Here is a 20,932-nt window from a genome sequence, read left to right as displayed (position 1 = left end):
TTTATAAACAGATGATTTATAAAATCTTTTGCCGGTATATTGACCTATGGCAATTGTATTTTGGCTACTTACGATATACAAAATGTTTAACGCAGTAAGTGCGTTTTTCGAACACGTAAATCCACCACACATATTCAGATCATTCAACAACTGCTTGTAGTTTTACTGAGTCAGTCTCCACACGATAACAAACATTCGGTCTTCAAAAAAAAAAAAAAAGAATCCAGTGATCACGAGATACAATAATGTCAGACGAACTTCATCTGCGCTATTCAACTTACAACTGTCAAGCAAAACCAAAGAAGATATTAGGGAAGGCTACAGTGCAGTGCTACCAAGAGTGATACAGGATGTCTTTACAGAAAAATAGAGCTTTGAACACAAGGAGATTAGAACACAGAGAAGGTTCTTATTTTCTAACCACCTTGATTAGAATGTACTTCTTGTCGGAATCATGGCCAGTGGTTAATATACTACGTCATTGTTGCATCTAAATGCTTCTGATGACAAATTGTGACGATGCACATTGCGTCACTTTTATCCCAGATCACCAAATTTAAAATTTATTTATTCATTAGTTCATCTGTAGACAAATTCCTTTCCTTTAAACAGATGCAGTCAGGACATTAGGCCTATGTAATTTATATCATATTAACGCATATAGCGTAACACTGACACATCTTATCCACTCAAAATTTAATTGAATCTACATCTGCGTCTATTTCAGGTGTGACCAAATTTTTAACTTACATGCGCAACATTGGAAGAAGGAGAGTATCTTTTGGCCACTCATAATGTACTTAACATTACTTCAACTGCTGGGAATAAAAAAGAAAAAGGATGGACCAAGGACAAAAAACCATTGTGTGCTGGTAGTTTCAGATCAACATATTCAGTTTACTATAAATTTTTTTATCAGATGTGCAATGAACAATAGCGGCTTGGGTCACATTGTTGCTTGCTTTTGGGCCGCCTGCAAAAATTGTGAAGTGCTTGGCAAAGGGAGATATCCACTGTACCAGTTATTGAAACTCTCCCATTCTGTTCAAGAATGGAGCACAGGGAAATTGATTGTTTATGATTGTTCAAAATGCCTCTAATTATGCAGTAGTCAATCTAATCTTTCCTTCACAATCCATGTGGTAGCGATATGTAGGAACTTGTAGTATATCTCTAGAGTCATGATTTAAAGCAGGTTCTTGAAACTTTGTTACGTCAATCCAAGATTTCCTTAAAATCATATGAACAAGAGAGGAACATGATTAATCACGCATTGATGTCCACACGAATTCCCATGCTCATTTTCACATTTTTAAAATTATGTATTTCTCCACTTCACTTTTAAAACATGCACTGACTGCATTCACCAGCTTCACTAATATACGGTCTCCAAACTCGACTTTGAAGCACGATGGATGCTAAAAGCGAATGGAACAAACAAAAACAGAGCAAATAGCAGCAGGGTCATTCTCCTATAACGAAAAAGTACATGCGTTATATATTTATGATTCCTCGTTTATATCTACACAATAAATTCTTGCTTGTATTAGCCTACAAATAATTATCAAGACTGTATCGATTACCAGCTACAACTGGATAGACTGCATCAAACATTATTAAAGTGTTACGTTACAAAACAAATAATATGTAAAATTACCAAAAATTTGAAAAGTTTAAACGTGTTTCTATAGATACACTTCAGCTACCTTTGACATTTTAGTTCCCTCACAAATTTATAGTTTTTAGCAGAGCCTTTCTCCTGTTTAGCTAGTGGCTAGTCTTTTAGGTTACATCGAGATGAAAGATTAAATAACTTCATAATTTATTTTTGAATACAGATGTCTTCCCAGATATATTTTATTCTGATTGTGATTTGTTGTATAAAATTCATACGACAGTTATGGATGCTTTTTCAGTTACTTCAAGCCATTTCCTTTGTAGAAAATAATCGACCCTATTTCTCATATTGTTGTCATGCATGTCCTCATTTAACTGAGTAGTACTATTTTCTTCAAAGTGCCTAATTGTTGCAGTATACACCGGAAAGGGATGGCTGTGCTATTCTCTGGATTTACTTTTGCAGGGCTTCATTAGCTTATGCTTATGCATATCTGCCGCAGTTCCACAATCTATAATACAGTAGTAGAACAAGTGTGGGTTGACTCTGTCATAGTACATTGTTAATAGTGTATCTGTTGTTACTTCCCAGTTATCATTCTAATTAAGAATATGCTAATGCTTATTATTTTCTTTGATGACATGATCCTCCCATGTCAAGGGTTTATCACCTATAACACCCAAAATTCAGTTTTCCATACTATTTTGAGAGGCAGATATTGTTGGTCTTTGTAGTTTTACTTGTTTGTAATTATATGTAAGTGTTTTTATTTGTACTTACACGTAAGTTTTGTCGCTGAAATATTTATAAGCCTCCCTCAGATTTGCGGATGCACTTGATTCCAGTTCAGCTACTGAATCACTTTTGTACTACAAGTGAAATGTCACTTGCTACATTGTCACCTACAGAATGAACCTGAAAGGATGAAAAGAAAGAATCCTTTAACTGAGCCTGAGGAACACCAAACTTTATTACCTGAAAATTAGTTTAAATTTAAAATAAAATTCCTTGTTTTATATTTTACTTCCACTCACTGTTTTTTGTTATCAACAGGTGATTTTATTAAGTCAACAGCCTTGCTTCTGATACTGTGATAGTTTAGTTTATGTGTTGTCTGTTGTGATATATTCAGTCAAATGATGACTTCTTTGCTCATCTAAAGCCCCAAGAACATCAGCTACAAAGTTAGCTTAGAATGTGCTGATAGACTTAAATTATCTGAAACCTTGCTGTGCCTCACTAAGTGTGTTATTCTTCTCTATAATATATAATATTTTATCTTACAAGACAGTTCCCACAATTTTAGATAAAATAGATACACTATTGATTATCATAGGATTTGCAGGATTTATCTTATTACCACCCTTATAAATGGGCACAACCATTCTCTTTTTCTGGTATTTAGGAAACTTTCTGTTTTTAATGGTTGAGTTTTGTAGCGTTGCTATTGAGGGAAGAAAAGAAAAAGAATTGTTATTTTATATTTTTTTGAAAAATGTCAAAAAGTAAATATATTGGTGGGCCACTTGGCAACAGAATAGGGGATTGAGTACACTATTGTAATAACATACGTTGGGATTAAATACCTGGTTGGCTCATTTTGAAAAAGAGCAGCAGATAGATTTATTTGAGATCGTTCAGAAGAAACATTATCATTTCTGTGCATTTTTGTAGTCTTATGTAGTCATACCTGGAACAACACTAGGGGACCAGAAGATTTATAGACTTTAAAAGAAATGCAACACTACACAATTAAAAAAAAGCTGATTCAGAAACAATAGGAAAACGATAATTTTCCTTCTGTCTCATGCTGTGTTTGGCCCATCAGCGTGATCGTAATTTCTGGTGATGAACTAACACAAAATAATTAACATTCAAGTTTAATTTACTAAAATAAGCACACTTATCTTTAACACACGTTTTTTAATGCTATGTACCTTTTCATATTAAATTACAATGGATGACCATTGTGGTTAAATACTTTATACATAACAGTTAAAATATCGCCTTGATGCTGTCTGTTCGTAATCAGTTACCAGAAACTACATGTTTTCTGATTGGAAAAATAACAATTAGTGTATTTAGTGAATATTTTCACATAAAATATAAAATACCAATGTGGAACGCAGCAAGTCTGTGTCCGCCTATCATGGAATACAAACAGTAAAAGCTGAGGCGCCCAATGCCCCATTTGTCTTGAAACAACATAATTCTTTTTTATATCATTAATTGATACATGTTCATAGAGATTTACAGGCACCACGCAAGAACGGCAAAGATAAAGAATAATAGATCCTGTCAGTGCTATGCGATGGTTCATTTCTTTTACTTTAGAATTGTTCGGTAAGTTTAGGCCATCAGGCGTTTATTATTGATCGTATATTAATGTTTGTGAGGCGAAAATTACTAATATTACAGTTTTACAAATCAGTCAGGAAAACAACAAGCACAGTGTTTTACTACACAAGTAAATATTCTGTCAAGACCTTTTATGTTTTGGGCTTGTATTATGCATTTGTTTTGCTGTGTCCATTGATGCCACCAGAAAATACATTCTGTGACATTAGGGATGTTGTTCATAATTCCAGAGGCCAACGTTCATTTTACCGCCACGTGGTTATGAAAATTTACAATGAATATAAATTATTCTGTAACTTACTCTCCGCTACCAAAACGCTGTGTGATGGATGTGAAGTAGGTTAAAATCCACCTTTCTAGGTATTTAATAGAATTAACAACTAGATAATTTTTTCTTCATTGAAGACTTATTCCAACCAAAACTAAATTTATTTACTCTTGACCAAGTTATTAATTTTCTGCAGGGAATATTGGATATGTCACACAATTTAATATGCAAATACACTAAAACAGGTATAAAATCTCTGTTCCGACTACATTTATCATGTTATGTTCAATCAAGAGTTCATTACAAGGCATATACAATAAATGTGTAATGAAAGAAAAAGAGCATTACACTTCTCAGGCACATAAAAGGTTATTATATATTTTCTGCTACAATGTGGAATTTGACACACATACTCACTTCAAATATTTCTGTGAGGTACTCTTTTAAACATTGTTCAAAAATTTTTAATCTTTCTATTTCCTTAACTCAGTTAGCAGCTTATCAAAACACTCTCTACCTTCTTCACTTGGAGCTCTAGTCTTCAGTTGGGGATTCCTCTGTCATGTGTAATAATTTTGCTTTCTTTTGTTATATATTCAGGTACGTTTTGTTGAAGAACCGATTATCACTTGCTCTCAGCATCATAATATTCTGATATATGTGCAGTGAGTGTACTATCACAACAGTATGTTGTATAAAATCTTATCCACAGGACTGTCTGGATAGTATATTTGCTATACTTCTCACTGTTCTTTCCTGAATTGCACTTTTTCAAAGTAGCTAGGTTGTACATTACCCCGTGTATGATTTAAGTAAAACATATGTGCAAGCAGAAGTCCATAGTACACTGCCTAAGAACTTTATCACTCTCAACTATTGCCATTTTGGGTATGAGGAAAACCTGTGTAGTAATCTTTTCACATCGCGTGTATATGTAAACCCCTGCCCCCATGTGAAATGCTTATCTATAACAGTTTTGAGCTGCTTACATCGTTAATTGTCACTCTATTTATTTTAATATCTACATTACAAATTCCTGTCTGGTAGATTTGATCCACTGTATACACTGTTTAAGATTGATTTATAAAAATATTGCTTTGCAGTAGATACTTATTTCCATTTTCAATATTCAGGACTACTTGCTTTTCAGGCTTCTCTTTCACTCGAGGAGTACAGATAACTGTTGTGCCACTGTAGGTACCTGAATTATATTCACTAGGAAATCATTTATGGAGAAAATATATACACTATGTGATCAAAAGTATCCAGACACACCCAAAAAGATATGTTTTTCATATTAGGTGAATTGTGCTGCCACATACTGACAGGTAATCCATATCAGTGGTCTTAGTAGTCATTAGACATCGCAAGAGAGCAGAATAGGGCGCTCTGCGGAACTCGAGGGCTTCGAACATGGTCAGGTGATTGGGTTTCACATGTATCTTACGTCTGTATGCGAGATTTCCACACACTTAAACAACCCTAGGTACATTGTTTCGGATGTGATAGTGAAGTGGAAACGTGAAGGGACACATACAGCATCAAAGTGTACAGGCCGACCTCGTCTGTTGTCTGACAGAGGCTGGTGACAGTTGAAGAGGGTCGTAATGTGAAATAGGTTGAATCTATTCAGACCATCACACAGAAATTCCAAATTGCATCAGGATCCAATGCAAATAGTATGACAATTAGGTGGGAGACGAGAAAACGAGCGGCTGCTCATAAGCCACACATCATGCCGGTAAATGCCAAACGACTCCTGGCTTGGTGTAAGGAGCATAAACATTTGACGATTGAACAGTGGAAAAACGTTGTGTGGAGTGACGATTCATGGTACACCTGTGGCTCGTGTAATATATTAAAAAAATGAACTAATTAATAATTAATAGATTGAATATTAGTAACTAAATATGAATTGAATTTGTTCAAAAATGTCTGCTTGTGCATTGGGCTTCCTTACAATGTTGGTGAAGATGCAGGCAGCTAAATGACTCCATGGGCACTGGCGCTTGTCGAAATTACACAAAAATTCAGCTACTTCCATAAATAAAAATGCTTTGTATTGATTCATGCACATTTAAATACACTTAGAATTTGTGCTCTAGAAATGTATATCCTTCTCTCTTACGAGAAAAAAGCTCGACTGATCTACTACTAAAAACTAAAAACAGTATATCAAAAGATGAATGTGAAAAAATTAATTCCTTGGTTTACACTTTCCTGATTAATGTCTTTACAGACTCGATATTTTATCCTTGTTTGTTCTTAAAATACTATCATTATGTTCCTGTACAGTTGCCCCCACTCTGTATGTTGACATGTTATAGAGACATACAGTGTTGTTGTTTGTTTACATTTGCCGATAGAGGTCAATGAACTTTATTGTCGGCTTCTCTTATTTTATTTTATAGAATGTATATGTCAGCTTATCCTACAAGTCTACAAGAAATTAAAATATTACATATGTGAGTCGATCATATTTAAATTTTGCATGTTACCAATGATGTCCAGTTTGTTTCATTCTTGCTGCCGTGTTTCCCACTTGCACACTGGCTGATTGAGCGGCAAGAGCTAGTCGCCGACAGTCAACATGTTATAAGCTACCATTGCACGTGTGTCCACTCGTTTTCTTGGGGTTGATGTCACATTGAGTGTTAGTTACACTTTCATCTGATTGCCATGTATCGAAGAATTTGTTTCGGAGGCGAGAAGTGAAATACTCATCTACTGGTTCAAGGATTTATGAGGAAATGTTACTTGTACAGTCATGAACTAGATGCTAAGGAACTTCATTCAGGGTGCAGTGAGTGTCTGCTTATTGTTCAAAATCCGACGCTGTGGCAGAATATCTCTATTTTTACGGCCCAGGCATCATTACTACCTATTGTACTCGCACTTTCAGCAGTGAGAACCCCGACCATCAACATCTGTCGATGCTGCTCGAACAACTTTAGTGCACTTGTCCATGTATCAAGCATTGAGCCACGGTACTCATTTCGTTTTACACACATGTTCATGTCCCACACTTGAAAATGCACTTGTTAAAAGACACATGTAGCCTCCAACATTGTATAAACTGCTTGTCCTTGGAGTTCATTTCTTCGTATAGAGTTTGATTTTCACTGAAAATTCATACAAGTCTTGAGTTACAATATACATAAGATGATAGCTTTTACCTATGGCTGACATTCCATGCATAAGTTATACAACATTATAAAATTTTTCATCAACTGCAGTTTGTTTGTTTGCGTCAACTCATCTTTGATCACATCATGTATGCAAATTAGTTACATATCACTTTTTTATAACACAATACAAGCATATGATACATTTCTGCTTCATTTCATTGATAGGCTTTTATCACTTATGGGAACTCATTTCTTTCGTAGTTAGAGGAGGGAGAGAAAAGAACATTGGAAATAAGACTAAAACATAACGCACTGTTGGCCTAACTACGCTTGGCGCCGCTTCCTTTGTTTCGGAGGTGAGAAGTGAAATACTTATCTACTGGTTCAAGGATTTATGAGGAAATGTTACTCGTACAGTCATGAACTAGTTGCTAAGGAACTTTGGTTCATTGAAATAATGTATACTGACTAATCATTGACAAAGTGTCATGTTGTTTCTTCATGTTTTAATACTGTTTACGTCAAATCGCGTGTAATTTAGAGTGAAATCTAATGTCTTCACCACCGTAGACTTATCTTTCTTAAATACCGGTACCTGGAAATGTCATTTTGTAAGGTCTCCTGTTTAAATGATCATGTGTACTCTGCAGTGAATAGGTAGAGACAATTGAACCGGGAATATACTACGACGATGCATATTTCATTTTTTTTTCTTATGACCTTTACTGTAAATATCCTTATAAGTAAATTGTTTACTCAAGTTGCGGCCCGTTTCTTCATTTGGTATGTGCTGCTCTCACATTATTCTCTTCTTCTGCGCCATACGATGCACTGTTCGCTGAAAGAAAGTAACTTAAAACTAACATAAAACTAATTGCATTTTGTAGCTTGATGGTCACTGATACATTTGGGCATTACATACATCCACAGATATTTCCATACTTTGCTTCATTTCATAGACTTTCGATTACTCTACAAAGAAAATTTTGTTGTTAGTTCATCCCTTACATGTCTCGTATAGTTTTTTTCATAATGTTTCCTTTTGGTTGTAAATATTGTTGTAGTTAGCATTTAATTAGATCTCTGTGTACATAGAGTAATAGGTTCCTTACTTCTTGGACAGTAGATGTATTTGCGGAGTATTTCTGCTTACTTTATATTTAGGTTAAGTGCACATTGCGTCTCTATTTTGCTTGTGCCTTCAGCCAGTCTGTCGTGCATGCGTACAGGTCAATGTCTCCTCTCCTGCTTCTAACATCAGTGCGAATTGTGGAGCGCGAGTCGCTGAGCCGCAAGCTGTTTTTGTTTATACTTTCTCTTCCCATGAAGTGGTGTTTTACTCCACATTTGCTGTTAATCTTATACCTATGTGTACAGATCAAAAGAATCACTTATGCCTATACTCATTATTTTATCTTAAAATACATTCGAGAAGAAATTTATACTTAGAATTAGGTACACTATGTACAGTTGTCTTGTAATAGAAAAATGTTACCTAGCTTCATTATTCTATAAAGGGTTTTATATCCTTGTGAGGGTAGAGACAATTGTCTCTTCCTGTTTTCTCATACACTAATCTGTACGTCCCTGGGTATGGTATTTTAGGAATTACATATGGTCCTGAATATAGTAATTGCCATTTCTTATTCAGTTTACCAATTTTTGTCGATTTATCGTGCGTCTGTATGAGGACTAGTTTCCCTTCAAAGAACTGTGTAACACGTTTCAGTTTCTTGTTATAAATTTTCTTTCTATACTCGGCCCTGTTTTCTAGAGTAACTATGGCTTGTTTGATTTTATCTTATAGTGTCATTTCTTAGTGGGTACCTTTGGTATGGGCGACTCCCACTCATTCGTTTGCTTTGTGTGGAACATCAATTTATTAGGTGTGAAACCTGTTGAAGAATGTGGAAGGTGATTGACAACTTGCATGAAAGGAGTTACGTATTCTACCAGTTTGGTGTGTTTCTGTGGTGTGTATGTCTTAATAACCCTGTTAAATTTTTTAAAGACTCGTTCAACTGGGATTGCTTCTGGGTGAAAAAAGCTTACTAATATATGCTTTATGCCCTGTGACATCATAAATGGTTTTCAATGTTGCCCAACGAAATATGAAGCATTATCAGTTAGTAGTACCTTTGGTTTACCTACTCTTCTCAAATAGTCTCCCTCAATTCTTCTTCTGGTGTTTGTGGCTGTTACATTTTTAATGGCATCCATTTTGACATGTTTTCAGAAAACGTCATAGTGCTACTATGTATTTTACTCCTCATTTACTTCTTGGATATGGACCAGCTGTGTCCAGGGATACTATCTCTAGAGGGTTTTTTGTGAGTATTGGGTGTAGCTCAGTATATTTTGACACATGTGACTGTTTTGATTTTTGACATACTGCACACTTTCTTGATACCTGTAGGGCTCATCTTCTCAAATTCGGAAAATAAAAAAGTGTCGCAATTTTTTCAGCACACTTGCACACTCCGTAGTGTCCCCATACTTCATGTGTGTGTCTTATAAATTCGTCGATATAAACTTCAGGAATACACACACACACACCTTTTGATCAGATTTCTCATGTTTCCTATGAAACAGAACGCCCCTGTACTCCTGATATCATTTACTTATCTTTTCACCTTCATCTTGTTTAAGGTTTTGCATGACTATACTCCATCTGCGATCTTGCTGTTGTATAATTTTCATCTGCTTACAAAATCTATGATAATCAGATTGTTGTGTCGTACCTTGCAAAAATAGCGTTTTGATTGCTGCATCTTGCTCTGTTAATTCATCAAATTCCTCTAAACCTAGTGGTAGTCTAGACAAGGCATCTGCAATAACATTCTGAGTTCCACTGACATAAATGATTTCAAAATTGAAATCCTGTAAATATAGACACCACCTAGCTAATCTACGGTGCAATAGCTTACATGTTAAAAGAAATGACAGTGACTGGTGGTCACAGTAAACTTTGGTACTCTTGCCCCACAAAAAATATTCAGACTTTTTAAATACCCATATTACCACTAAACTTTCCAATCCTGACACAGAGTAAGACGTTTCTGCTTCTGATAATGTGCGACTAGCAAAACTAATGACTTTCGGTACTTCCTCTCGCATCTGAAATAAACATACCCCAAGCCCTTGAGATGAGGCACCTGCGCATGGACAAAAACCCTTTGACATGTCAGGGTGGCTAAGTATGTTTGCATTTACCAATGCCTACTTAATATTATTAAAGTCGTCTTGACACTTATCATCCCATAACCAAAGCCTATTTTTTCGTAACAAGTTGAGAAATGCATCACTGTTCATCAGTTGCTGTGGTACAAACTTACAAAAAACCAAGCTAGTCCTACAAAGGCTTTTAGTTGTTTTTTATTCCTTGGAGCTGGACAGTTGCGTATGGCATCAACTTTTTTCGGATCAGGAAATGTACCTTGTTCTAGCACAACATGTCCGAAAAATTTGACTTGCTCCTTATCAAAACTATACTTTTTTAAGTTGGCTGTTACTCCATAATCTGAAAATCGTTGGAGCACCTGTTCAATCAGCCTGATATGTTCTAACCAAGTGGGTTTGGCTATCAGCAGGTCGTCTACATATACAGTGATTTTGCTAAGCAGTTCTGGTCCTAAGACCTTGTCCAATGCACATATGAACACTCCTGCGCTAATGTTCGTAACTTCTGCCCCACAAAGAAGTGTAGTAATTTTTCGACTTTCTTCGTGGAGCTTTATTTGCGAGTAGGACATTTTGAGATTGAGTATACTGAAATATTTTGTATTGTAAAACTTTAGAAGCTGTTCGTCCAAATTGTCTGGTCTTATGCATTCTGGTACTATAATCTTATTGATACATGTTCCACATCCTGGAGGACCTCCTCACTACGGATCAATTGGAATGAAAGTAAATCTAATCTAATCTAATCTAAAAACCTCTAGCATCGAGAACTAATCTTACAGAACCATCTGGTTTGCTTACTGGTAATATTGGACTACAATAATATGAAAATGAAGGTTGCATAATTCCCCATTTAATCATATGATTGTTCCCTGCCTTTACTGCCTCTCTTTTTTCCCATGGAATAGGATATGACATTACTCAAAATTGTTCATGTGGAGAGACTTCAATTTTACATTCATAGCCTTTGATTACTCCTGGCTCCTTACTGAAAACATTGGCATACTTAAATAACAAGTTAGAAAGTTCTTGTTGTTGCGTCTCATGTAGTACCTGTGATTCACTTACTTTCTACTTTACCATTTCGTAACTAACCTCAATATTCGCTTCTTGTTCAGTATCGAATATTTTGTGAAATACACAGCTGGGAATGAATATTGTACTATGACATTTGACTCTGGTATGTTTTGGTTACTTTCATCAGGTGTTTTGACTAATTAAATAGAAAAGATCTGATCTATTACATATAAGTGGCATTTACCATTACCTATATCAATTTGTGTTTTGTACGTTCTAAATGTGTGCATGCCAATAAGTCAATTAACAATAAGTTTGACATTTATATGAAAGTTGCACTTCACTGTGTAATGTTCAGTTTGTACAGGAATAAGCGCTTATTGCTTAACCAATTTAGTCTTACTGCCAATAGCAGCTTGCACCTTGCAATTTTGTACAGAAAATATTGGGAGCTTACCGCTCTTCTTCAATTCACAAAAAAATGCATTTGACATTCGGTTGGTAGTTGAACTTCTTATAACTGCCTTTATATTAACTTGTAGTGTGGTAAGTCCCTACGTACCGCTTATTAACCCGTTAAATCTAATACTGCATAAAGCTTATTACCCACCCCAATACCTGGCTATGACATCCAGCCTTTATGTTCTTATAGTAACTTCGGGTATTCCCCGTCTATACCCAGCATATTTAATACACTAACCTATGTTCAATGCTGCTTCAAAATTTGCTACATACCAAATGGTGTATTTATATTTGAGAGCTTCATGAAGTTTGTATGTAACTCCACTGGCTATACTGTCTTCATAATGTTTTGTGACGTTGCACGCACCTATTATCTGATAAATCCATTACTTTATATAATTGTCAGTAGCTGGCTATGACATACAGCCAACTGGTTTTCTCATGTATTAATTGCTGATCTCATATTGTGTATCTAACCGCTAAGCTGTACGAGACAATTGTCCTTATTATCATTTACAGGCGTTAATTCTTAGCTAAGTTCCACATATGTCAGTCACTGTTAGTCTTAACTTATGGTTTTTTCTTATTAAAAGGTTCCTTTATGCTATATACTGTCATCTGCCTCTCATAGAACTGACCTTCAGTCATTATGGTTTATTTGCCAGTAACATTTTTAGCTGTTGTAACAAATAATGTTATCAGTTAATGTTTGTTCTTACTTATGTACAGTACACTTCTTATATGTCTTTTGCATTTATGGAATGGTAATTTCAATGACTTATGATTTTAATGCTGTTAATAGTCCAAACTATTGTAATAAAATATCTTCCATAATAATCTCAATTAACATTTTCTGATTTTAAGTCAGTATTACTCCACAAGCACATCCGCGTGACCACAAGCTGATTTCTCCGCATCGCTGTCCGCAGTGCCCAGTTACGACTCAGCACCTGGGGCCCACCTGTCTGGCCCGTTTGTGTGGCCTGTCGGCAAAACATTAGTAATAGTGACGCAGTCTAATGAATATGTACTGTAGTACTAACATTTTAAGTTTGACAAGGCCAATATGTGGCATGTTTTAAATTTAATTTTATATTGTGACATTTATGTAGAAGGCTACATTTTTAAAGCCGAATCCTAGGTAACGTTTCTTTGCTTATGCAACTGGAGGCTGAAACTTAATATAATTACATTTTACAGTTGCTGACTCTGCTGCACTATGCTAAAAATATTTAAATAATTATGATGTTCGTTTTGCCAGCACATTGGTATAGATGAGTTGGCTGATAATTGTCAGTTGTTGAGTAGCCCCAGAATGTTCGCAAATTGTCTGATAAAAAGGCTAATTTGATATTTCATTTTTGTAATGTTTCCAAGATTTGTTAACAGAGCTATTTCTAATTTGATGATTTGCATTTATGCTGGTTTAGTGAGGTTAGGTAATACTTGTTGCATAAATGAATCAATTAGTAAATATGATATAATTTTTCTAACTAATGTAACTTCAGTTGTCAGATGTTTTTGAACAGTTAAACTTTACATGCAATATAATTTTACTAAAACAAATCAGTCTCAGTAATTCACCACAATCAGTACCCCCTCCCTGTCCTGGCCTGGTCATACGTTTTCCAAAGAAGTTTGAGTTTCTAAAATGTTTTCATTTGCCAGCCAAAAGAAATTCTTGTGCATTCAGAAATATTACAGCCAGCATAGCACACTGCTGAGCCTGTACATAGCATATTTTTTTTATGAGAGACTATAATATATTTCATTCCAAAGTTGCTGCTTTACAAGTAAGATAATTTAATTTATTTTTTATGTGCACCGGCACCAAAGTTATCAGTTCTGAATGGCAGAGGATACAGTGCATAAGGGGCTGAATGTATTTGGCAGTGACTGTATTTATTTATTGGTATTGTGAATTGCATTGTCCAAAACAATAAGACACAGTAAGTACAGTTATAACACATTACACAATAACTCCAGATTTATTTGTCATGTGCACAGGCAGACATTACATAACTCAAAGAAATAAATATTAAAGAACATTACAAGAAGTACTTGAGCAGGTCTAGCTAGTGCGAAATAATACATCCCAAGACAATATTCGCCATATGCATGATCGACCGGATGTAAGAGTCAGCGCCTGAATTGCCAACTGTGGAGGCTATATGACGTATTAATACTGGTGTTTAAGAATGGGCCGATACCTGATACCTCAGAACTGCTTGTATTGTTGATCTGTAAATGTAGTCACTTCATGTACTCTATATGCACTAATAAAACAATAAATCTTGAGTTAATTGGAACTGTCTAAAAGAGCGTACTAATTTTTTTCCGATAGTGTACTTGAACCCCCTTACTTTCTAGTGGTATTCTTTAGGTCACTCCAAGTATGGTGGGACAAATCGACAAAGATATATTTTGTGCTCAGCTATTTAGAAAGTATTGTAGGTTTGTGGAGAGTAGCACACTCTGAAGAATCTCCTTCTTGAGATGACTTCCAAAAATTTAAAAGAACGTGCTTGTCTCTAAGTGCTCAGGAAAAACTAACACTAGAACTTCTCAATCCCAAGTATTACAATAGTGTGTTGGTGAATTGTAAGAAGTACACAAAGAAATCTGGAATGGGAGAAGGTCAACAGTTAGTGATTTATTAACATTTATTGAAGGATTAGAAATGTTCAATAAGGATTGTTGTGGTTTATGCCCGGTGAATGTTGCCGAGACGAAAATAATGAAGATAAGTGTTACCCACCAAGGTATCAACAGAGGTGAGAAAATAAGTTCTGTAAGGTGCATAAGCAGTATATATGCTAGGGGCAATAATTAGACAACTAATTTCCCCCAAGTAATTACTCCCAGTGACTTTAATAATGGAGAATTCCAGGTATCTTTTCCTAATCGACAATCTGGAAACATAGAACTTCATGGGGCAGGAGCCATGCTCCAGGGCATGACAGTAAAACTAGACAAAATGATTAGGAGATTAACTTTAGCATAGCCATGAATCTTTGTTAGATTCTATGAAGTTTCAAGGGAAGGCACAAGTTTATGAATATATTTCCACATTGTGTAACAAGCGTCACCTGGTTAGCAGCTTACCATAAGTTACATGAAGTACTAGCAATTGAGGATTTGGTACAGTATTGAAAAAGTAATGAATTTCATGGTTGGGTTTGTGGATGTTCTTGTGGGACAGGCTTTACTTTATTGTAATTATTAATTTTTAAATTTCTATGGAATAGTGACTTCAAACGACTTCGCTAACAGGATTAGTTTTCTATATACACTATTGGCCATTAAAATTGCTACACCACGAAGATGACGTGCTACAGACGCGAAATTTAACCGACAGGAAGAAGATGCTGTGATATGCAAATGATTAGCTTTTCAGAGCATTCACACAAGGTTGGCGCCGGTGGCGACACCTACAACGTGCTGTCATGAGGAAAGTTTCTAACCGATTTCTCATACACAAACAGCTGTTGACCGGTGTTGCCTGGTGAAACGTTGTTGTCATGTAAGGAGGAGAAATGCGTACCATCACGTTTCCGACTTTGATAAAGGTCGGATTGTAAACTATCGCGATTGCGGTTTATTGTATCGCGACATTGTTGCTCGCTTTGGTCGAAATCCAATGACTGTTAGCAGAATATGGAATCGATGGCTTCAGGAGGGTAATACGGCCTCGTATCACTAGCAGTCGAGATGACAGGCATCTTATCCGCATGGCTGTAACGGATCATGCAGCCACGTCTCGATCCCTGAATCAACGCATGGGGCCGTTTGCAAGACAACAACCATCTGCACTTACAGTTTGATGACGTTTGCAGCAGCATGGACTATCAGCTCGGAGACCATGGCTACGGTTACCCTTGACGCTGCATCACAGACAGGAGCGCCTGCGATGGCGTACTTAACGACAAACCTGGGTGCACGAATGCAAAACGTCATTTTTTTCGGATGAATCCAGGTTCCGCTTACAGCATCATGATGGTCGCATCCGCGTTTGGCAACATCGCGGTGAACACACATTGGCAGCGTGTATTCGTCATCGCCATACTGGCGTATCACCTGGCGTGATGGTATGGGGTGCCATTGGTTACACGCCTCGGTCACCTCTTGTTCGCATTGACGGCACTTTGAACAGTGGACGTTCATTTCAGATGTGTTACGACCCCTGGCTCTACCCTTCATTCTATCCCTGCAAACCCTACATTACAGCAGGATAATGCACGACCGCATGTTGCAGGTCCCGTATGGACCTTTCTGGATACAGAAAATGTTCGTCTGCTGCCCTGGCTAGCACATTCTCCAGATCTCTCACCAACTGAAAACGTCTGGTCAATGGTGGCCGAACAACAGGCTCGTCACAATACGCCAGTCACTACTCTTGATGAACTATGGTATCGTGTTGAAGCTGCATGGGCTGCTGTACCTGTACACGCCATCCATGCTCTGTTTGACTCAATGCCCAGGCGTATCAAGGCCGTTATTACGTCCAGAGGTGGTTGTTCTGGGTACTGATTTCTCAGGATCTATGCACCCAAACTCCTGAGAATGTAATCACATGTCAGTTCTAGTATAATATATTTGTCCAATGAATACCCGTTTATCACCTGCATTTCTTCTTGGTGTAGAAATTTTAATTGCCGGTAGTGTAAAAGAATCAGTAACTTGTTTCATGAGTAACTGGGATGGACGGATAGTAGTTGACCCTGGAACGTAATGTATAGACAATTTCATGTGTGGATAGCACATCTATTCCTGATAGCAAACTCAAAAAAGAACCATATGGCGTGCAGACAGAATTATGATAACAGAATTTCTTCTATCCAAGTTTGCAACTTAAGGCAGCGGGCTGATGTGAGCACAGATACAAGTAAGGGTTTGAAACGAAGCTAAGATGGTTTAAGATTGTTTAAAACCTTTGTGTTAAATTCACTGTAAAGTAACTTGTTTTGAACAGCAACCTTCTGTTTGGGACAAAAATATAAGTAAAGAAAAACTACCGATACTGTAACATACTGAAGATGTGAGTTGAAAATTAGTTATAGTTGCTTTACTTTATCCGTGGGATAGGACTGTTGCAACATCAGTCATCTAAGTGCGGACTCTTCCAATTCGACGAATGATGTTCGCTATTTTTAAAAGGATTTTCCTTTCCGTTTAGTAGACTTTTGCCACCATTTTTCATGTGCCAAATTATTGTTTTCTTAGCACATGTGTCGTGTGCTGAGGTGAGTGCAGCATGCCTGCGAAATCAGGCGACGGATTGCGATGTTAAGGCGCGTTGCGGCACTTGCTGCAGCGAATGATTATTCGATGGCACTAATGTCCCATACAGTATGAAACTTCCTTGCCGGATCGACACTTGTACTCAGGACCTTTGCCTTCCAAAGGCAAGTACTCTACCAACTGAGATAACCATGCACGACTCATGGCCCTTCCTCACAGCCTTACTTCTGCCTGTACCTCGTCTCCTATCTTCCAAACTTCACAGAAGCTCTCCTGCGAAAAAAAGCTCTCCTGCGAAACTTGGAAGATTAGCACTCCTGGGAGAAAGGATACTGCAGAGACATGTCTTAGCCACAGCCTGGGGGATGTTTCCAGAATGAAATTTTCACTCTGCAGTGGAATGTGTGCTTATATGAAACTTTCTGGTAGATTAAAAATGTATGCCAGACCGAGACTCGAACTCAGGAAATTTGTCCTTGAGTATTCTACCAACAGTGCTACCCAAGCACGACTCCAGACCCTTCCTCACAGCTTTACTTCCGCCAGTACATCGTGTCCTACCTTCCAGTCTTCATAGAAGCTCTCCTGCAGAACTTGTAGCAGCAGCACTCTTGGAAGAAAGGATATTGTGGAAACATTGCTTAGCCACCTGTGGGATGTTTCCAGAATGAAATTTCCACTCTGCAGCGATGTGTGTGCTCATATGAAACATCCTGGCAAATTACAACGGTGTACTGAACTGAGACTCGAACTCAGGATCTTTTCCTTTTGCAGGCAATCTTCCACAAGCAAGTACCCTACCGAGTGACTTACCTAAGCACGACTAATGACCTGCCCTCTTAGCTTTACTTACGCCAGTATTTCGTCTCCTACCTTCCAAACATCACGCAGGCTGTCCTGAAAAACTTGCAAGACTAGTACTCCTGGAAGAAATATATTCGGAAGACATGGCTTAGCCACAAAGTGAGGGTGATTCTAGAATGATATTTTCACTCTGCAGCGGATTCTTCGCTGATATGGAACGTCCTGGCAGATTAAAATTGCGCGCTGGGTCGAGACTCGAGCTTAGGCGCTTTCCTGTTCAGGGGCACATCCTCTACAGACTGAGCTACCAAAGCCCGTCTCATGAGCCTTCACCTAAGCTATACTTGCGTCAGTACCTCGTCTCCTACCTTCCAAACATCACAAAAAGCCTCCTGCGAAATTTGCAAGACAAGCAGTCCTGGAAGAAAAGATATCGTGGACATGTGACTAACCACAGGATGTTTCCAGGATGAAATTTTCTCTCTGTGGATGAGAATCTAGCGGATTTTTTCCTTTTTGGGGACATTTAAAATCCTTTGTGTATTCAATTCTCGTGGTCAGTGTCGATATTCTGGGAAGCATATCATAAATGAATTTGACCAAATGTGGAACACATGAGGAGTTTTGCAAAATGGACAGCAAAGTATGAAACGCAGGCTCAGCTGCCGCACAGAAGCAGTGGGTGGTCACTTGGAACAATTTCTGTAAACCAAACTGTTTTTAGTAATTGGGTCATTTTTTGCCATGAATGATAAGCTCTTTCATATTTATAAATGTTTTTCGTAAATGTATTATTTTTGCGGCATCAGTAATATATTCAATCATAGCTCCTTAGCAAAACTAGGGATTCTCGGACCGATGTTTGTATGACCTTTTTGTAAAATTTTTATGTCACGAATAAATCCTTAATATTTCTTACATGTCTTCATATACCTAGTATATTGTGAAATGTTTCTATGCTCTTTGCCGTTAAGTGTGAATCACGGAACAAAGCCACCGTGTTGTTAAAAATCTACGAACAGTATCCATAGTATTTACAAAATTTTGGAAGACTGACAATGGCAGAAAGAAGGTCGCGTCTCCTGCGTCAGATCGTTTTAATTCTGTGCCGGTTGTTCTTGGTTCAAACAAAGTCTCAGACTCCATAGATGTACCTATCAAAATGTCTTGGCAATGGCGAGTGGTGGGAGGAAAGACGAATGGTGGAAGATGTGTACGAGATAGTGCAGAAGATGGAAAAAGGAAATGGGTGTTATAGGAAATGAGTTTGTTACCATGCTATACATCAGTTTGAGGGGATGGGATAGATGTTCTTAACAGTGAAGAATTTAAAAGTTGACAAAGCCTCACGATTTAGAAATGCCGGAAAATGCTACATCGTCGGAGTCCTTCAACCAGGATGATCCCCGCTATAGAATTACAATGCCACAGCAAATGGCAGCGTCGTGTACGGGAGCATTGTTGACATCTCTTGTAGGTGAGATTCAAACTCTTTTTGGTGTCTTCTCCAGGAATGATTACGTAATCATGTTGATGAACATGGTGCGTGCATGCAAGGTATGATGTTGATACTTGATTTGTTTACCTTTCAGTGACGCCATTTGATGTGGTGAAGACGAGATTACAAACACAACAGAAGAGACTACTGTCAAATAAATGCTACTTATACTGTAATGGCCTTATGGATCATTTATGTCCGTGTGTCAGCAACGCAAATGGTTCCCAGATACCAATACGAATGCCTACGCCGAGCACACATTTCAGTGGAACAGTGGTGAGTGTAGTTGTGTTTATATCCCATGAATCTTAGTTTGCAGAACTGAGTAAGTCGTGGATAAATGTAAATGATGTACGTGTATGAATGCACATTGTGCTATATGTATAGTTACGGAACGGTGATGTTATAAATTTGGTAATAACTGTACGAATATACGAATGGCTTCCACTAGTATTTTGCGTCGTTGCATCTCCGGTGATTTCGTCTCCATGTTTAATTTCATTGGACTTATTCGTTTCATGAACTGGAGTATTAACTGAAATCATGACAAGTGCTTGGTTATTTTCCAATTTGTTTTAAGAATTTCTGTGAACGTTTTATCTAACAATCTCGATAACAGGTCTGTTTAACACACTATTAAGCTTACAGTAGTTATCTCAAGACTTGAAGTGGGATCTGACAAGTTGTTGGATATGTTTAGACCTGTGCACTGGACTCTCTCTGTATTATTTTGTAACCCTAGGTAGTCTTTGTCTGGATAGTATATAGATCTAACCTAATAATCCTGCAAAGAAGATGCAATTCTCATAAAATTTTGTTACCAGAAATTGTTCTTGTTTGATGTGCCTGGTGTGTTGTTGTTATTGGATGTCCCTCGTCCTCAGAAATCTTGGCTGTTGTGATAGACTGATCTGTAGCATAACCTCAGTTCAGGTGTTGATTTCGTTGTGAGTTGAGAAATCCAACAAATGTGAATGTCAAATAAAGGTTCACTCATTGTCACAACTTCAGCTACAAAGTAAATTCAGAAAATTTACATTATGTAGTGGGTAAATATCTGATGAGTATTTCGATGCATATGCTGTACATATATCACACACAAAATAAGGAAAATTGAAGGAGGAGAGGGGCAGTGTGGTTCTCTTGTGCCATCCTCTTCATTACAAAGTAGCATTTACACCCAGCTTCCAGAATTATTTGTTGGATATATTCCGATCTCTGTTTTTTCCCATCAGTTTTTGTTCTCTGTGGATCCGTATATAGTACCATGGAAGTTACTCGTCAATATCTCGATGCATGTCCTATTGTAATGTCCAGATTCCCAATTGTTTCCCAAATATTGCTTTCCTCATTGCTTC

General features: G+C 37.2%; 2 protein-coding genes across 4 annotated transcripts in view; one reads left to right on the top strand and one right to left on the bottom strand.

The window, feature by feature from the left end:
• LOC124718821 (tetraspanin-31) overlaps positions 1-270 on the bottom strand; it is a 59,884-nt gene extending 59,614 nt beyond the window's left edge. The window contains exon 1 of one of the 2 annotated variants that reach the window (XM_047244440.1): positions 73-270. In XM_047244440.1, the coding sequence (XP_047100396.1) occupies positions 73-132 (60 nt within the window). In that variant the 5' untranslated portion in view covers positions 133-270. The remainder of the gene's footprint in view (positions 1-72) is intronic. The other variant, XM_047244439.1, reaches the window with a different exon arrangement.
• An 18,966-nt stretch (positions 271-19,236) lies between these two features.
• LOC124718864 (probable mitochondrial glutathione transporter SLC25A40) overlaps positions 19,237-20,932 on the top strand; it is an 83,444-nt gene continuing 81,748 nt past the window's right edge. For both annotated transcript variants that reach the window (XM_047244498.1, XM_047244497.1), the window contains exons 1-2: positions 19,237-19,553; positions 19,669-19,850. In XM_047244498.1, the coding sequence (XP_047100454.1) occupies positions 19,436-19,553; positions 19,669-19,850 (300 nt within the window). In that variant the 5' untranslated portion in view covers positions 19,237-19,435. The remainder of the gene's footprint in view (positions 19,554-19,668; positions 19,851-20,932) is intronic.

The sequence above is a fragment of the Schistocerca piceifrons genome, chromosome 10 (genome assembly GCF_021461385.2).
Source record: "Schistocerca piceifrons isolate TAMUIC-IGC-003096 chromosome 10, iqSchPice1.1, whole genome shotgun sequence".
Taxonomy (NCBI): Eukaryota; Metazoa; Arthropoda; class Insecta; order Orthoptera; family Acrididae; genus Schistocerca; species Schistocerca piceifrons.
This window is presented reverse-complemented; position numbering and strand designations above follow the sequence as displayed.